This window comes from Squalius cephalus, assembly GCF_949319135.1.
Source record: "Squalius cephalus genome assembly, chromosome: 13".
Classification (NCBI taxonomy): domain Eukaryota; kingdom Metazoa; phylum Chordata; class Actinopteri; order Cypriniformes; family Leuciscidae; genus Squalius; species Squalius cephalus.
Window position 1 is genome coordinate 23,383,270 of NC_137134.1, and position 20,490 is coordinate 23,403,759.

The following is a 20,490-nucleotide window of genomic DNA, read 5'->3' on the forward strand; positions in this document are numbered from 1 at the left end:
GTGAGCGTCGAGTCTGAGGAGGAGGGGGCGGAAGAAACAACCCTCTCTAATATTTTGAATTTGAACTGCAGTACCCATTTCAAACACTACCTGTAAATCTTGCATACTGCACCTTTAAAAAAGCTACTTAAATGCCCTCATTGAATTCAGGCCTACATATTATAATAATATATAGGCTATACATATAATAATAACATTAATCAAATGATTAATCGCATCTTATAGTTAAAAGTTTGTTTAAATAAAATGCAGAGGTGGACAGTAAGAAAGTACATTTACTTGAGTACTGTACTTAAGTACACTTTTTGAGTATCTGTACTTTACTTTTAGTAAAGTATTATTTTTTCTGGAAACTTTTTACTTCAACTTCACTACAAGACAAATATCATACTTTTTACTCCACTACATTTCTGTCAAGGTCCTTGAGTAGAAAGTAGTAACGTCCGATTTTGGTTGATGATTTTAGGGGTTACATTTTGAAAGTCGGAAAAGGTTGGACATTTTGGTCGGAAAAGTTGTTTCAAAGAAATGTATTACACATTTCTTTGAAACAACTTTTCCGTAACCAATGTTACATTATCTTATATTAATATTATTAACATGACACTCAAGAGTAATTTCGCTTTTATTCTAGATGTGTAAATTGACAGACCTGTTTTAGTTTCGTAAACTGCAATAATGAGTTTGTCACACAAGATGTCGCTAAAGCCCCGCTACTGAATTGATTTGAATTGTAATTACTTTCATTTAAAATCTATCTATCTATCTATCTATCTATCTATCTATCTATCTATCTATCTATCTATCTATCTATCTATCTATCTATCTATCTATCTATCTATCTATCCTATCTATTTTTGCCAAATAAAATCCATCCCAATGTATAAGGTTGATGAACTGTTACCCCAACAATTTTTTATAGGCTAATCGTAATAATATTGTGCCAAAATTAACTAGCCTTTTCCTTTCTTTTTTCCCCTCACATTTATTTTCTTTCCATGTATTCCTTCAGATGTATTCCATTAAGTGGTTTCTGTATGAGTTGAAGTGTGAGGTGTTTGTTTAATATGCACACAGATGTTTGTTTTGTCACACGACACCAGAGCTCCCAGACGGATTCTCTAAATTCCCACTACTTTTATTTAATAATACTTTTGACTTATTTTGAAGAGCAAGCTTTGTTTGTAAAGTGCACGCGGTGCTTCACACGTGTGTGTTTTTAATTAGAGTGTGTGTGCGTGCGCGCTCGCGCTCGAGCGAATGATGCGCTGAGGTTCTCCAGCAGTGCGCATCTCCTCCGCTCGCGACCAGGTGTCACATTCTTCGGATGCTTCTGACCATTTGAACCCGGGACCGAGTCATCATGACGGACCCTTCCTCAGCTGCTGACCCCACTGCCGGTCCTGTAGACCCCGGTCCAGGTGCTCCTGCTTCTGTTCCGGATCCAGCCGTAGTGGATCCAGGATCGATTCCTGCAAACGGACACCATTCGAACCAAGCAGACACTTTCAACATGGAGCAGCAGATGAAAATAGGAGAGCCAGATGACAACGGTACGGAGTTCGGGTTTAAATACTTTTAATAGAGTTTATTTGCATTGAAAAATACATGTAAAGCGGAGCACGGGGCAAGGGTTGTTTTTTTTAAAAGTCAGGTTCTGTACACAAACATTAAAGTCTTGACTACAAAATTATATTAAATAAAGCATTTTCCACAACATATTACATTTATAGACTAGTCAATGCCTAAAAAAAATATTAGCCTACATTATACAGTATATATAAAAAATAAATATTTGACCTCAGATTTAAAAAAAAAAATATATATATATAATAAAACAAATCTAACTATTGTTTTGCATAACGTGTAATTAATTCATTGTTTAAAGTTACAGCATATTAAACGTGTGACAACTTGCCCCGAACATATTCTGTGAATACAGATTCATTCATTACATAGCTGATTCTTTTCTGAATGAATTCTTCTGTGATTTTACTGTGCTTACGTGTCAAATTGTCACTTGTCATAATTTGGAGAACAAAATTCACAAAACAGATATTTTCGAATTATGCTTTAAAGTCGGCATGAAATGGAAGTTGCGATTGAAAAATTAAATGTGGGTGGGACTTGATTTTGTCCATGGGGAATTGATTGGATGGTTGTGGTTTGCTATTGGTGGATTTCATGTGAGTGACAGGTTGCTAAGGAGGGCACATAATGCTGACTTTAAATCAAAATACAGAAACACTCTGGTAAAGAAAACAAGCATTTATATAATTGGACTTTTGACTCAAATCTTTTGTGACAAGTCTGTTTCATACACTTTATGGACTTATTTCAGAATAAATGGCATTCAATTCCACTGAGACACATGTAGTATGTGTTTAGATGTGAGGAAAGATGGCGTAATCTAACCGAGCGCTGTCCCTCAGCAGGTCTTCTGGAGAGCAGTATGCGTCTGAAACCCCACGAGGCTCAGAGTTACAGAAAAAAGGCATTATGGGTATCGTGGGTCTCCATTGTGGTGACGATGATCTTAGCCATCGCTGCGTTCAGTGAGTATCTGACCCTTCATCTAGAGCATCATGGACCCCTTGATGATACAGACCTGTATGATGTCATATCCTGTTTTGAAGATGAGCTCTTAATTATTTTGTCTTTTAGGACTGTGATGTAGTTTTAAAGGACGAGTTCAGAATAGTTTCTGTGGCTGTATTTTAATAGTTGTTTTTTTTACATAGAGCGTAGAATAATCATTTATATAATACCTAAATTATTTAATTCCATATGTATATATATATATATATATACATATATATATATACTGTATCTTTTTTCCCATCCCATCCCATCTTCTTCTACTTATCCGGGACCGGGTCGCGGGGGCAGCAGTCTAAGCAGAGATGCCCAGACTTCCCTCTCCCCAGAAACTTCCTCCAGCTCTTCCGGGGGGACACCAAGGTGTTCCCAGGCCAGCCGGGAGATATAATCCCTCCAGCATGTTCTGGGTCTTCCCCGGAGTCTCCTCCCAGGAGAATTGACCGGTAAATCAAGAGCTTCGCCTTGCAGCTCAGCTCCTTATTCACCACGGCAGACCGGAACATCGACCGCATTACTGCAGAAGCTGCACCGATCAGTCTGTCAATCTCCCGTTCCATCCTTCCCTCACTTGTGAACAAGACCTCAAGATACTTGAACTCCTCCACTTGAGGCAGGAACTCTCCACCAAACTGAAGTGGGCAAGCCACACTCGGATACAAACCGTCCCAGTGCACGCTGAAGGTCCTGGTCTGATGGGGCCAGCATGACAACGTCATCCGCAAAAAGCAGAGACGAAATCTTGTGGTCCCCAAACCTGACACCCTCCGGCCCCTGGCTGCACCTAGAAATTCTGTCCATAAAAATTATGAACAGAACCGGTGACAAAGGGCAGCCCTGTCGGAGTCCAACATGCACCGGGAACAAGTCTTAGTTACTGCCGGCAATGCGAACCAAGCTCCTGCTCCGGTCGTACAGGGACCGGACAGCCCTTAGCAAAGGGCCCTGGACCCCATACTCCCAGAGCACCCTCCACAGGACGCCGTGAGGGACACAGTCGAATGCCTTCTCCAAATCCACAAAGCACATGTGGACTGGTTGGGCAAACTCCCATGAACCCTCCAGCACCCTGTAGAGGGTATAGAGCTGGTCCAGTGTTCCGCGACCAGGACGAAAACCGCACTGTTCCTCCTGAATCTGAGGTTCTACTATCGGCCGGATTCTCCTCTCCAGTACCCTGGCATAGACTTTCCCGGGGAGGCTGAGAAGTGTGATCCCCCTATAGTTGGAGCACACCCTCCGGTCCCCCTTCTTAAAAAGAGGGACCACCACCCCGGTCTGCCAGTCCAAAGGTACTGTCCCCGACCGCCACGCGATGCTGCAGAGGCGTGTCAGCCAAGACAGCCCCACAACATCCAGAGACTTGAGGTACTCAGGGCGGATCTCATCCACCCCCGGTGCCTTGCCACTGAGGAGCTTCTTGACTACCTCGGTGACTTCAGCTTGGGTGATGGACGAGTCCACCTCCGAGCCCTCAGCCTCTGCTTCCTCAATGGAAGACGTGTTGGTGGGATTGAGGAGATCCTCGAAGTGTTCCTTCCACCATCCGACGACATCCCCAGTTGAGGTCAACAGCTGCCCACCTCCACTGTAAACAGTGTTGGTAGGACACCATTTCCCTCTCCTGAGACTCCGGAGGGTTTGCCAGAATCTCTTCGAGGCCAACCGGTAGTCCTTCTCCATGGCCGCACCGACCTCCTCCCAGGCCCGATTTTTTGCCTCCACAACCACCCGGGCTGCAGTCCGCTTGAGCTGCCGGTACCCGTCAGCTGCCTCAGGAGTCCCACAAGCCAGCCAGGCCCGATAGGACTCCTTCTTCAGCTTGACGCATCCCTTACTTCCGGTGTCCACCATCGGGGATTGCCGCGTCGACAGGCAGCGGAGACCTTACGGCCACAGCTCCGAGTGGCCGCGTCGACAATGGAGGTGGAGAACATGGTCCACTCGGACTCAATATCTCCAGCCTCCCTCGGGATCCGGTCAAAGCTCCGCCGGAGGTGGGAGACTCTCTGACAGGAGACTCGGCCAAACGTTCCCAGCAGACCCTGACAGTACGCTTGGGTCTGCCGAGTATGTCCAGCTTCCTCCCCCGCCATCGGATCCAACTCACCACCAGGTGGTGATGATCAGTTGACAGCTCCGCCCCTCTCTTCACCCGAGTGTCCAAGACATACGGCCGGAGGTCGGATGAAACGACCACAAAGTCGATCATCGACCTCCAGCCTAAGGTGTCCTGGTGCCACATGCACTGATGGACACCCTTATGCTTGAACATGGTGTTCGTTATATACAAGCTGTGACTAGCACAGAAGTCCAATAACAGAACACCGCTCAGGTTCAGATCAGGGGGGCCGTTCCTCCCAATCACGCCCCTCCTGGTGTCACTGTCGCTGCCCACGTGGGCATTGAAGTCCCCCAGTAGAACGAAAGTAGCACTTTCCAGCACCCCTCCCAGAGACCCCAAGAGGACCGGGTACTCTGCACTGCCGTTCGGCCCGTAGGCGCACACGACAGTGAGAGAGTGTATCTTTTTTTATATGTAAAATAATTTAATAATTCACATAATTATATATAAATATATATATATATATATATATATATATATATATATAAATATATATATAATATTTTTTTTAAGATATAAATATATTTATATAATATAAAATATTAATATAAAATGTATATTAATAAAAAAAAAATATTTTATATATTATTATATAATTACCTGTAATTATATTTTAATAATACATATTTTATAATTAATTTAATACTTATATATATATATATAATTTATTTACACATTTTTTCACATCTGACCCACATCTGTATGTTGTTTGGTTCCGTGCCACAAGCTTGATTCACAGGATCTGGTTTGACTAGTTTCTTGCTGGTTGTTCTACAAGATTACTTTGATAATCGTCACTGAAAGAAGTTGCACAGGATAAACACAGACATACGGGAACTTTGACAACCAAATACATTCATAGCACACTTTATTCTCAGCTACAAATACAAAATATTCTCAGAGGTACAAAACTGGGAGACTGTAAAAATAGTTGTCATGAAATGGAAAACAGTATCTTGCAAAAATTTACTTTAAAGGGGTTTCAAAACAGTTTAATGTACTGTGGAGACCATTCTTATGTTCTCAACCGCATACTGGCATACTCTCCTTATTTCTGTACTATATAGTATGCTTTGAATTTTCCTGGATTCCTGGATTACATTTGCAGTTTTCTGGAAAACTGTATCCCAAAATGCAGTGCACTTAACTTGACCTTCCATTTCCAAAAAGATCAGAGAAACGTTTTAGGTTTTAATCGGCATTATGCCACAAATGCTTTTGATAGAGCTTAACTTGAACCCAGAATATTCCCTTAAATCATTAAGCTGGGATACTCAAGTTTGGTGTTACGCAGACTATTGTTGTTTTCTCAGCACAAAGTGTGCTTAATCATTTCGTAGACCGCTTCCAGGCCTTGTGGTTTAATCTTGGAGCAGCTGATTTTAAGCAAACAGAAGCCCTCCACTGGATTTAATGTATGATTTTGAAGGAATGGTTTCTTACTTGGTGCTCCATCCCTCGGGAACTAAATGACTCACCTTACACTTCCAGAGTTGGACGGGGACTCTGGGACTCACGTTGCCAGGCTGTGAAGATTCTGTCACATAGCAACTCCAGAGCAACAACGCTTGAGAGATGTTGTCATTTAAACTCCCCTCTATCAGTAATGGCTACAATTTAGCGGAAATGATCGCAGACAGCTGAGGGCAAAATGATTGAGATAGAGTTAATATTTTTGGTAAATTAATGTGTGAAAACACAAAATATTTAGATTTATTCTACATTTAGTCATGGTGCTTGCTAAGGGCTTTTTGACTTGAGCCATTAAGCAACCACCTAGCAACACCCTAGAAAACATTAGCAAGAGCATAGCAACACCCATAGCTTCATAGCAGCTAGCTATGGAACGAGCAATTTGGTTTACCAATTTTATTTTGTGATGAGCAGTTGACTTATCCTAAATAGTTACAAAATAAATAAACAGACATAAATATTGATTTGAGTTGAATTTTGTGGGAGAATAAAGAGTGCAGAGTGATAGAGGCACAGTTTAGTGTTAGCATTAGCATTTAGCATAATTCTAAAAGAAATTGGCAGAAAGCCTCACTTCCTCTCCAGCACACTCACTTCCTGATCTTCGTTCATTGAACCTGCACTTATAAACTACAAGCAAATATTGATATGTGAACATGCTGAGAAACTAAATATTTGATCAGTGGTTAACTGTAGTCAAGGAATGATTTGACAAGGCATTGATGTCTTGAACATGCATCAAGAAAAAGTGGGTGAAACTTCTTTGCTGAGTTAAATAAGTGTTGCTGTTAGTTTTATATACACAATATACGAAGGAAATTAATGTGTTAGCATGTGCAATATAGTCACCGCCACAATGCTACAATGTTGTGGGTGGCTGCTTTAGCATTGCTATGTGGTTCCTGGGGTGTTCGGGGTGGTGTATATGCCGTTGCTAGGGTGTTCTAGGTGGTTGCTAAGCTGTTTGTTTGTGGTTTTATACTGGTCCATGTCCAGCCCCAAGTATCTGTGATGTTTTCCCCCTCGTCATTGCCAGTAGGTTAGAACTTAAAATGTTAAGTTCACTGAACTTTATTATTACTCTGTAACTTAAACTGACTTAAAATATCGAGTTGACTCTTGTATAACTTATATAAAAAAGTTGAAATTGCTTAACATATTTTGATGAGTTACAGTAACTTTAAAACATATGTTGTCATAACTTATTGATCCGACCATCAATAAGGCATCTATAGAAATGACACTTGCCCCTCTTTAATGTAAGTCTGTGTGATTTGTTTCACCCATTTTTTCCATTCGCCTCACATAAGGGCATGCATTTAAACACCACTTTTTATAAGTGCACTAGCATATAGAGAACTCATAGTTACTAAATATTCACTAAAAGCCACGAAAATCCCACATCGACTTCCACACAGTCTTCAAGAGCATTAGCGTTATGTTTGGGTAGCGTGCATTTGGGTCAGTATGGGTTTTGAGAAGATCAAATCTGGTGGATTATGGTTTTAACCGAATTATCCTCGAATCAGTTCAGATAAAGTGTCTGATCAGTTTACTGCCTGGCGATCTGAGTCTTGCTATCTTCGCTGAAGCGCTTGTGAGTTTACGCTATCTGAAGTGTAAGCGGGACGGCTCTTTTTTCATTAACGGCTGGGGGTGGGGAGACTGATGAAGACAGAAAAAAAGCAAGGAAGGAAGGAAGAAATGAGGAGAAGAAGAGAAATGGTCTAATATATGCCAGACTGTGAGATCTGAATTCCCAGATGTCTCGAAGCTTCCAGTGCAGCCAATTAACACGCTCTCAGCGACAGAGTGTCTTCTGCTTCACACACTCGCACAAATGCGCTCGCATACCTCCAAACTTAATAAACATGTCTAGAAATGCATCTGCTGCGGGGAAATAAGCGCTGTTTGCTGCAACGAAATTTGTTTAAATGTCTGTTCTTGGAGGATTTACTGACTTCAAACTGAAGAAAACTAAATTAGTATGTGTGTGTGTGTGTGTGTGTGGAAGATTTTCTTGCGGCACAGAATGTAAATATCACACTGCGAGGAGAGGTCACAGATAGAGGAGGGGTAGTTCACTCTCATATTAATGCATTCAGCACTACCAGCCTGTAAAAGCCAGCATGCCAACTCCCATAGAGCCCCGTGTCTAAAAATAAAAGATGGAAGACAGAGAGAGAGAGAGAGAGAGATAGAGAGAGAGAGAGAGGTGGAGGGTGCTTTGCCCTCTCTGCACCTCCTCTGTTTTTTTAAAACATCAAGTGAGTCAAGTAAACGGGTTTGTGAAAACAACTAGACGAAAAGCTAAAAAAAGTCACAGTTTCAGAGTTGGTAAACAGTCTGAGGATTGAGGAATATCTACTGGAATGGAATATCTTAATATGTTAGCTTTAACATATTAGTTTTAGCATTAACATTACAAACATTAGTGTTAGCAATAACATTACAATTAGCATTAGTGTTAGCAATAGTAGGCTATAGGTTTTATAGTATTGTAACTGAAATCTGCTCAAGCTAACATTTCAGTTTTAGTATTAATGTTAGCACTTTTATTAAAATTTGTTTTAGGATCTGATATCAACTAAAATATACTAATTTATTAGCTTTAACGTATTCGTTTTACGGTGTGTTGTTGTACATGGGTGTGTGGGTGTGGTCACTGAACCTAAAGAAACTCAGGGCTTAAATACACACAGGATTAATTAACATAACCAATTAAAAACCACAAAGACAAACTATTTATTCAACTATTACTATTTAAGCATGTAGAAAGTTGCTACAGGAATTAGCAATACCATTAGTTTTAGTAGTATCATAGCAACAACATTGACCAGTCAAAAGTCTTTCATGAGACTGCAGAACTGTTTCTTGAAAATGTCCTGTAAGTGATAACAACATGCAAATGTATTCACCAACTCTGACACAGAAACTAGATCACATTCCCTGTTTTGGTTTGTGTGTGTGTGAGGATGCTTTTGTGTGTGTCAAAAAGACAGACCGAGCGGAAGACAGGTTTTTTTTTAGCAGCTGTTGTGTTGGATTTCAACATTCTGCAACTCACCAGCTATAAAGATTCTGCCCTATTTTCACAGACACACACACACAAAAAAACACCTTAAAGAAAGCACAAGGCTAGCTTCCTTGAGCAGTCAAGGACAAGATCTTCAAAGAGTTTTATACATCATGCGCCACTGATACATCTGAGAATAACTGTCACAACGCGGTCGTTGCCGCATAGCAGCAGCATGTTCACTCACAGTGCGATGCGTGTAACAAACTGGAATGAAATAGATTTTACACGTTCTCACGAAATTAGTGTTGTGATATTTTTTGTCAGAGCACTGTATGAGTTGTGCAAGTTTGCGCGGTGAAACGTGCAACATGAATGTGCGAAGAGAACGCTAACGGTCATGTGACAAACGCCATATAAAACGTAACCAAATCTAACAGCCAACAATAAGCAACGTTTCGAGAAATTCTACAAAAACAGGGTCCAAAAGTAACTAAGATAAAAATGTTACCAGACAAATCTTTTGGTGCCGCAGCTTGATGAGTTACGATAAATTGCGCAATAGCTATCAAAATAGCAAGTTTTTGAGTAAAAAAGTTCAGTTTATAGAGTTTATATCTCACAATTCGGACTTTATAACTCACAATTTCGAGTTTATATCTCACAATTCGGACTTTTTTTCTCAAAATTGTGAGTTTATATCTTGCAATTCGGACTTTATAACTCACAATTTTGAGTTTGTATCTCAGAATTCTGACTTTTTTTCTCACAATTTTGAGTTTATATCTCGCAATTCGGACTTTATAGCTCACAATTTCGAGTTTATATCTAACAATTCTGAATTTTTTTCTCAAAATTGTGTTTATATCTCACAATTAGGACTTTTTTCCTCAAAATTGTTTATATCTCGCAATTTGGACTTTACAACTCCTAATTTCAAGTTTATATCTCATAATTCTGAATTTTTTGCCCAAAACTGTGATTTTATATCTCGCAGTACAGACTTTATAAATCGCAATTTCAAGTTTATATCTCACAATTCTGACTTTTTTCCTCAAAATTGTGAGTTTATATCTCGCAATTTGGACTTTATAACTCCTATTTTCGAGTTTATATCTCACAATTCTGAATTTTTTGCCCAAAATTGTGATTACATATCTCGCAGTACAGACTTTATAACTTGGAATTTCGTGTTTATATCTCAGAACTCTGACTTTTTTCTCAAAATTGTGAGTTTATATCTCGCAATTCTGACTTTATAACTCACAATTTTGAGTTTGTATCTCACAATTCTGACTTTTTTTCTCAAAATTGTGAGTTTATATCTCGCAATTCGGACTTTATAACTCACAATTTCGAGGTTATATCTAACAATTCTGAATTTTTTTCTCAAAATTGTGTTTATATCTCACGATTAGGACTTTTTTCCTCAAAATTGTGCGTTTATATCTCGCAATTTGGACTTTACAACTCCTAATTTCAAGTTTATATCTCATAATTCTGAATTTTTTGCCCAAAACTGTGATTTTATATCTCGCAGTACAGAGGTTAAATCTCACAATTCTGAGAAAAAGTTTGAATTGTGAGATATAAACTCACAATTGCATGAAAAAAGTCAGAATTGAGTTTTTATATCTTGCAATTCTGACTATTTCTCTCAGAATTGTGAGATTTAACCTTGAAATTGCGAGTTTTTGCAACATTGACTTTTTTTTACACTACAAATCACACTGTGCATACTACAATTTCAGTTTAATACCAAACAAAAACTAAAACTAAATCACATTAAGGGCCAATGTTTCCATTATGATCTCTGAACATATGTCAAAGGTTTTAAAAACTTCTTTTTTCTCTCTCTCTCTCTCTTGGTAATACACACGTTAAGGGAACCTTCCATTTTAGCGTTTTGGAAGCATTATGGGAATGTTACTTTTGAATGTCCTCTGGACATTCTGAAACAATCAGACGAATGTCCAACTAAAATGTTTCAGCAAAAAACATTCCATAAATGATATATGTCTTTGTGCTAACGTTTTGGGAACATTATTAAAGACCCGATAACGTTGAACGAACGTTCTATTAATGTTACTGGAAGAACGTTTATTCATAACTTCTGAGAACATTCCCTGTTAGCTGGCTTGTTAGTTAAGTCTGCATCTGTGACAGATTGAAGCTGATTTCTCGCCAGTAATCCTGGATACACACATTTCTTCATTGTGATCCTACGATATCCTACGGTTTTTCAAGCTTCATAATTTTCTTGATCGGCTCGGGCCGCAGTATCAGCACTCCTTGTAGAAGCTGCTGACTTCACTTGAAAATCAGCATAAATATGACTTCTTAATGAGCAGGGAATGGTTTCAGCTTTCCGCAGATACACAACTCTCCATAAATCCTTTCCTGTTACCCAAGATGCTCTGCATGTGGTACAACTAAACTCCTGAAGTTCGTCGTAAGATTAAGATGTAGACGTTGTTCACGAGACAATGTGTGTGGTTCTTTAGAGCGTGTCCGATGGGATTCTGTAGGACAATGAATGACTGCACCGATTATAGATGTTTTATTGACAGTGTCGATGTGTTTCTTGAGCTTGGCCTCTTGAGGACTTGAAATCGGCCGGCGCGAGTCGTCTAAAACAGAGTGGATTTCTCTAAAAGGAACAGAATTTATATTTAGAAACTGCTAAATCTTTAATCTCATGCCGCAGCAGCTCCGTTATTCATTTTTAACAGGGTTTCTGAGGAACAGAGAGTGTGTGTGTGTGTTTGTTTTTGAGTAATGACTTTTGCCATTTGAATGTGTGTGCAAACTTTGACTAAAGGCATGTTCACACCAAAACTTTATTGTCATAGTTATCTTCCATGGTGTGAACTGGCCTAATGCTGTATGATTTGTACTGAATGCAACTCTGGCAAGACTGGACGTTTGCAACATCACCTTAATTTCATCCCAGCTGACAATTTTTGGTTCCTAATTCGTGGTTATAAAAGAAATAGAGAAAATTTTTAGAACATTAGGAATTGATAACCAAACGGGAACCATATGCTAACGTTAGGGGAATGTTCTGATTCTTCTGCACCACATTTAAACTATACTGTACCATACTACACTCAAACTTCTTTACTGCTGTACTGTACAATCAATTGGGAAATAGAAGCACAAACAGCCCTGAAAAGCAGATCTGGGTACCTTTGAGAGTTTGGCTGACCCTGTAGAGGTGGATGGAATATCTCGGATCGCTCATCCAGTCTCAGGATAGAGGATTCAGGTGCATTAGAGGTCAATATTAGGTCGATAACTGGACATGAGCCACAGTGCTGTTTGGGTAGCTCAGATCCACACCATGTGCTGACATCACAGTGTGAAGAGATGAAATCTGATCCGGGACACTTTAGCTTCTGGAAATCATTCAGACGCACAGCTTTACAGGAGAGGAATGCATATATATATAATGTTTAGGTGTATATTTGAGACAAACACTTATCAAAATCATTATTTACAATATACAGTTGCCTGAATGCTGGAGTGGTTAGTCATTGGGTACAGGCTGTGAAAAGCAAAGAGGAATTAAAATGCTCATTAATTCACAACATTTCCATTGCTGGTATAATTTTTAGATGTTTAAGGGATGTTAATCTGTTTGTCTGACTAACTAACGTTTTATATTTTTTATTGTAAAATGTTTTTATTTATTTATTTACATACATTTCAAGTTTTTCCAAATAATGGACTATTTTAATTGTAAAATATTTGAACTAATTTATATAATTTATTAAATAAAATTATGTTTAAAAGATAAACACTTCACATTTTTTTCACTTAAATAAATCACACTTAAAAAATGTTTGTCCAACCAATTAAATATTTCATTTATTTAAAAATAATAATAATACTATTTTAATAAACACTTCACATTTAAAGTTTGTCCAACTAAATTTAAAAAGATTAAATACTTCAAATTTAAAGTTGAAACCATCTTCATGTGAACTAACTTTTTCTCATTTCTTTTGCAGCTGTTTCTATAATGCGGCATAGTGCATCAGCGTTTGGGTTTGCTGTAAGTCTCACACTTGATATATTTAAATGTTCATTATTTAATAGTCGTTAATGTTTTAACGCTTCTCTTTATCTCTGTTGTTCATTCGTTTGCAGTTTGACGCTACTCTCGACGTCCTGTCCTCCATTATCGTGATTTGGCGATACAGTAACGCCGCGGCCGTCCATTCGGCGCACAGAGAATACATGTGAGTATATGTGATCATTCCTTGATTAAAGGTCCCGTATTATGCCCCTTTTCACAAGATGTAAAATAAATCTCTGATGTCCCCAGAGTGTGTATGTGAAGTTTCAGCTCAAAATACCCCACAGATAATTTTTTACAGCATGTTTAAATTGTCATTTTTGGGGGCACAGAAAAACGCGCTGTTTTAGTGTGTGCCCTTTAAATGCAAATAAGCTGCTGCTGGACGACACAGGGGGCGGAGCTTCACGAGCTCGCGCTCAGTCTCTCAGGACAATTTCATCTCGATGATAATATCAGAAACTCTCAGTAACGGCGTTCATTTCGAGTCGGACAGTAATGCCTACAGAGTCAGAGTGCTGTATAGAGATGAAACAGCTATAGTTTAGTAGTTTAATTACGGTTATTATAACGAATTTGTCATCTGCTTGTAGGCTATGTATCCATTATTTATTAATAGCCTACAAGTCTGCTGTCTGAATGATGATCAAACATGTACTGATGAGTTTAATAAAGTTTATTGTACATCACACAAAAGATGAAGAGTCAGTTTTACTTCAGAAAATCACGTAAGAGCTGAGTAAACACAGTAAGTTATTAGAAGTGCGCAAGTAGCCAGTAGAGTTGAGGGAGCATTCCTGTGGGCAGAGGTTAGTCAAAAAACGGTTCTAGTGACATCACTAAAGAAGGAAGTAGAGGGGTGTAGTCCAAACGAGCCGTTCACTGTAGTCGACTTCTGTTAAATAAAATATCTCGCTTGGCATTGAACTTTGAGCTTTATAATTTTACAGATATTATTTATGCTCTAACAGCAACATTACACACTAACTAAAGTTTGAAACATGGGATCACGAAGAACGGGACCTTTAAAGAAAATGTGGGGAATGGGACGTGAACGCATGGAACGGGCCATAGGGTGCGACCGAAATCGCATACTCTTTTATTTTGAACAAGTAATTACTTTACGACTGTACGTTCTATATAGTATGAATGTGTGTAGTATGAATGTAATCTGGACGTACTACATTCGCCATGCTGTCATTATCATGTGACCTTCCCGCATCAGTTACATCGCTTCACTGTCATTCAAAAATCCTCTCCCGTGTTCTCATGGGATATTAAAGTGCCCATCGTACGCACACTTCAGAATCTCGCCGGAAGAAGAAGGTCATCTGGTTACTTGAGTTCTGTGAATTCGGACAAATACTGTTTTTTGCCTTCTATATAGTATGTGATTTCTGATGCAGCCATTGTTTGTGCTCTGTGGGGATTCTGGATAGCCAATTAGATGTTGTTTCTGGGCAACAAGGAGAGCAGAAGGTCAGATTGATCTTTCAAGGTAACGATGTTGAGATTTTGACATGTTCCTCGGCTGTAGGAGAACATTACTGGGCGAACGAGCACGCAATAAATTACCTAACCAAACCATAGCCATTAAAACGATCATTTAATGAATGTTTTCAGATGCGCTGATCCTTGTAAACTAGCATAATTTACCTCAGCAGGTTAAAGCAGGTTGACGTTTCCTAAAGACCACCAGGTTTGATGGATGGAGGCCCGGCAGACAGACTCTCTGGTCCCCCGTGAAGTGGCCCTGCTCTGGGTTTCATGTCTTTAGACAGTCTCTCTCTGTGTTCGGCGTCCCTTATCGGCTGAAAAGACACAATAGAGATGGCAGAAGGGCTTTGTGAAGGGAATGAAAGCAGAGGAAGCGGAGAAAGAGAGGACAAAGGCAGAAGTGTGCTAGACAGCAGCACACTCAGACCTGTAGCATACGTACAGTACAGACACACACACACACACACACACACGTAATGAATCCATTTCTAATGCGCATGCCGGTGAAGCTGTGAGCCGCGGTCCCTTGGGGAATCTGCTGGGATGTGGATCGCCGTGGAGACAGATTACATCATAACGCAGGCTGCATTAGCGAGATGACATATCTACTAGACTAGTAGAGTCTTACACTGTAAAACACTACAGGCTCTTACTGTTCGAGAATAGTGACTTACAAATAGATCTCTGCATTTTAAAAAACATATTAGTGGTGCTTACTGGTGTAAAAAAACAGTGCCAAGGCGATTCTATGCAAGTTGCTAAGGTGTTCTGAGTTGTTGCTAGGTGGTTGTTAGTTTGTTCTGAGTGGTTGTTAGGCAGTTGCTATGGGATGACTAAAGTGTTCTGAGTGGTTGCTAGAGTGTTGCTAGGTGGATGTTATTGTGTTCTGCATGGTTTCTAGGGCATTGCTAAGTGATTACTAGGTGTGTTTTTGGTGGTTCTTTGGGAGTTGCTTTGTGGATACTAAGGTGTTCTGATTGGTATCTAGGGCGTTGCTAGGTAGATGTTAGTGTGTTCTGTGTGGATGCAAGACCAATGCTAGAGTAGTTGTTAGGGAGTTGCTATGGGGTGGCTAAAGTGTTCTGAGTGGTTGCTAGAGTGTTGCTAGGTGAATGTTATTATGTTATGCATTGTTTCTAGGGTGTTGCTAAGTGATTGCTAGGGTGTTTTGGGTGGTTCTTTGGGAGTTGCTTTGTGGACACAAAGGTGTTCTGATTGGTATCTAGGGCATTGCTAAGTAGATGTTAGTGTGTTCTGTGTGGATGCAAGACCAATGCTAGAGTGGCTGTTAGTGAGTTACTATAGGAGGACTAAAGTTTTCTGAGTGGTTGATAGAGTGTTGCTAGGTGGATGTTATTGTGTTATGCATGGTTTCTATGGCATTGCTAAGTGATTGCTAGGGTATTTTTTTTTTTTTTGTGATCACTGGAACACATTAATTTTTTTTTATTTTTTTTTTCATTATGCAATAACAAATACAAAACAACCATGAATGAGCAATAAATGAACATATAAACAATACAGAGTTTTTAGAATTCCTCAAGGAGTTCAAATATATATCAAAATCTTTCTTAAAAATGAAAAAAGAAGGAGTTTTCTTTGAAAACTTACACTTGTGAATATAATATTTGGCACGAAAAAGTAATAAGTTGAGAATAAATTTAAAATGATAAGGGTCTACTTTCAGAGAGTCACCAAAAAACAAATTTTTTTGATTTATACAAAAGTTTAAAGACAGATATCTTTTAACAAAATTTGAAAAGTCAACCCAAAATATTTTGCAATACATACATTCCCAAAATAAATGAGTAATTGTCTCATCAACCTGATGACAAAAGGTGCACAAGGGGGAGATACTATTATTAAATTTAGCAAAATTATAATTAACTGGATAGCAATTATGAATAATTTTAAAAGATTCTTCAACAACTTTATTAGATAAAAATAACTTTTTCTGAAGGAGCCAGAAATCTTCCCATACTATATTATTATCAAATTTGTTGTTCCAAAAGCTTACACAAGAAATCTGATCCTTGTTAAGAATTGAGCGAATTTTCTTGTTTGACAATCTGCTGAAAAGAGTTTGATCAACAAATAAATTAGTGTTATCAAATATAGGTAAAGAGCCTAAAGGTCCTTTAGGGCCAGGATTGACTAAAGGTTTTACACAATCAGGAATTGCTTGCTAGGGTGTTTTGGGTGGTGCTTTGGGAGTTGCTATGTGGTCACTAAGGTGTTCTGATTGGTTGTAAGGGTAGATGTTAATGTGTTCTGTGTGAATGCAAGGTCAGTGCTAAAGTGGTTGCTAAGGTTGCTTTGAGTGAATTGAAGGTGGTTGAAGGTGAATTGAACCACTAGCAACTAAGTGGTTGCTAGGGAGTTGGCATGGAGTTACTAAGTGTTTTGAGCTGTTGCTAGTGTTTCTAAGTGGTTGTTAGTGTGTTTCTTATGTGTTCTGAGTGATTGCTAGGGTGTTTCTAGGTAGAATTAATGTGTTCTGTGTGCATGCAAGTTCAATGCTAGAGTGGTTGCTAGGGAGTTGCTTTGGGAATAATAAAGTGTTCTAAGCAGTTCCTAGAGTGTTGCTATGTGGTTGTTAGTGTTTTTCTATGTGGTTACTAAAGTGTTCTGAGTGGTTGCTAAAGTGTTGCTATGTGGTTGCTATGGAGTTGCAGTTACTGTGTTTTCACACTTATACATTGCTAGCTCTCTGGATCTCCCAGCGCTGTCTAGAAATTAACAGCGTCAAGACACACTCAAACACTATACAAATGTTATAATGCAGCTAGAGCAGGAATCACGGCTTCATCGGGACACCATTCTCACACGAAAAACCGCAATTACACAACATTTTAAGATGAAGAGGTGCTCTTTTGGTTTTCAACTGTGATAACTAATGTGCTCACTCAGAATCGGGCCGAGACCACCTCGTTCAGGCGATCTCGGAGCGATTGTTTTGGTGCAGATCCGAGCGATTGCCATGTTATGCCTAAAAGAAAACGCTTTCGTTAAGTTTCTAATAAAATGCAAGTTCGCAGCTTTTTAGATTGCACTTTTATTGAATATGTATTTTAATTTATGTATGTATTGATACAAATATTTAGAACACACTTAATACATTCAGTCGCCTGTCAAAACAAACATGATCCACCTAGCAGACAAGCGTCTCTACAGCATCGGTGGGGTTCCTCCTTGGCCTGATTGCTAGATAAACTAGATTATATTAATCTGCATGTCTTAATTTAATTTTAATTTGATCTCCGGAGACTGTAGCTGTGTGTGTTTGTTTGTTTGTTTTGATTAATTTATCACTAACCAAAAAGCAGATTAAACAGACTGAGCTCGCAAAGCCTTTTACGACCCGCGTGTGAGAAACAGAGCAGAACGGCACCAAAACTTCACCAGATTTAACCCAGCTACCCCTGCGGCTGAGTAAATAGTGGAACAGATCTCGCCTATTAACCAGGCTTAATTAGAGAACGACAGCCCTCGTCATTTATAAACGGCGGGCTTGACAGGACTAATGAGAACGAGGCACTAAAGCGAGCAGAAGCTTCAGAGTCGTGTTTTATTAACTGACTCAGACTCAGGAGGGGAATTAGACCGTGAACTCAATAAAGCATCTGTTGAATTGATGCTGTGGGTTACTCAACGTGCCTGTGTGTGTGTGTGTGTTTGTTTTCCAGAGCATGCGTTATCCTTGGGGTCGTGTTCATCTTGTCGGCCATCACTATCCTGGGGAAAGCGATCCATGATCTCGCCACAAAATTGCAACCGGAAGTGGTAAGAAAACAACAAACACACATTTGTTCATTCACTGACTCAATGATGTATTCATGGAATTAGTTGATTCATTTGTTTGTTTGTTTGTTTGATCATTCGCTGACTGATTGATTAATTGGATTGGTTGATTGTTCCAATGGTTGATTAATTTGTTTGTTCGTTTGTTTGTTCATTCACTCGCTGGATTTATTGATCGTAATCTCCCCCACACCCTCATTCACTATTCCCAACATTACTCCACTAATATAGTTCACTTGAAGGAGTGAATGAAAACGAGTAAGTGAATTCGGACACAGAGTGCGCCGGAAGGGTTGCCGCTTTTGTGCTTGCTGTTTAATAATAGCAAACTGGCAGCTCCAGTAGTAATATGAAAAGATTGATCTTGAACTCTGTCATGGAAACTATGTATAAACCTTAATTAATAACCAATTAAAAAGGAATGTATACCTGTATGATATTACGCTGTTGCCACATTGGACCAGCGGTTTGGAAAATGGACGGATGGATGATTAAGATCCGGGTTTTCATGCGGGAATTCATTCGACGTGCAACTCTCACAGTGCATTATGGGTATTCTCTAGCCGCTGAGTGTACATCGGTTGTACACTCGTCATTGCTGTGCATTGTGGGATTACCACTACAAATGGCTGTCTCCTCAGATAGTGCCCTATTTAAGGGTATGGGGGGCGATTTCGGACACAGCCATGGTTCCAGTGGTTGATATAATTGTTTGTTTGTTCATTCATTCACTCACTGATTTATTCAATGGATTTGTTGATTGATGGTTCCACTGGTTCATTAATTTGTTCATTCATTCATCACTGATTCATTCATTGGATTGGTTGATTGATTTTTCTAGTGGTTGGTTTATTTATTTATTCATTCAATCAATCACTGATTCATTCAATGGATTTGTTGATTGATTGTTTCAGTGGGTTATTCATTTGTTTATTCATTCACTCACTGATTCATTCATTGGATTGGTTGATTAATTGTTCCAATGGTTGTTTCTTTAATTAGTTCTTTCCCTGACTCATTGATTTATTCATTGCATTGATTGATTGATAGTTCCAGTGGTTGATTCATTAGTTTGTTTGTTCATTCATTCACAAATTGGTTGGTTGGTTGATTGTTGCGACTAACAGTTATTCTATTTTCTAAGCGCTTAATTGATTTGATTTAGTCACTTTCTAAATATATTTCCATATATTCGCTCTAAGCATTCATACTCTCGCATCTTATTTCCCCGCTGGCTTTTCGTTGAATGTAAACTCCATTCAAGAGAGTCTCTCAGATGAAGGACTCCACACGCAAAAACCCAACACTTCATCTTTTTATGTCGCTGGTTGTGTGAGTTTTCCCTAACGGCGCCTGCTAAACAGCACAAGTGTAAAGCTGAATGAACATGGTGGAGACGAGGTGTGAAGTCACATACGAGATTAGAATAGTCTGATATCGCTGTTGCCAGGCAACATCAAGAGGGGAAATAGTTTTCCCTAAACCAGTTACCCCTCCACTATCACTCGCTCTCTTTCTCAATCCATCTCTCCATTCGTCTTCCTGTGATGAAATGAGACACCTAAAGCTTCGGTCTGGTACTGCATCTCTGGTGTAAAGATTCCACTTACTTCCAAGCTTTGACATTTATGTTTCCACGAAGAACCTTTAATATCCATGGAACCTTTCCATTGCACAAAAGGTACTTTATAGTGTAAAAAGGTACTTAAGATTATTAAAATAGACAAAAATGGTTCTTTTAAGTACTGTTTACTAAATAGTTCTTTGGGTTACTAAAAATGGTTCTTCTATGACATCGCTGCACATCCACCTTTTGGAACATTCAAGAACATTTAAGTAAATAGGAAATAACTCTCTTTTTTTTATCAAGAACCAATCAAAGCACATTATGAACTTTGG

At 39.1% G+C, this 20,490-nt stretch overlaps 1 protein-coding gene across 2 annotated transcripts in view; it reads left to right on the forward strand.

Moving 5' to 3' along the window:
* Positions 1-1,044: 1,044 nt before the first annotated feature.
* Positions 1,045-20,490, forward strand: part of tmem163b (transmembrane protein 163b) — a 43,885-nt gene continuing 24,439 nt past the window's right edge. The window contains exons 1-5 of one of the 2 annotated variants that reach the window (XM_079889555.1): positions 1,045-1,553; positions 2,436-2,555; positions 13,226-13,269; positions 13,365-13,456; positions 18,477-18,573. In XM_079889555.1, coding sequence (XP_079745681.1) covers positions 1,364-1,553; positions 2,436-2,555; positions 13,226-13,269; positions 13,365-13,456; positions 18,477-18,573 — 543 coding nt within the window. In that variant the 5' untranslated portion in view covers positions 1,045-1,363. Of the gene's footprint in view, positions 1,554-2,432; positions 2,556-13,225; positions 13,270-13,364; positions 13,457-18,476; positions 18,574-20,490 lie in introns of both variants that reach the window. The other variant, XM_079889554.1, reaches the window with a different exon arrangement.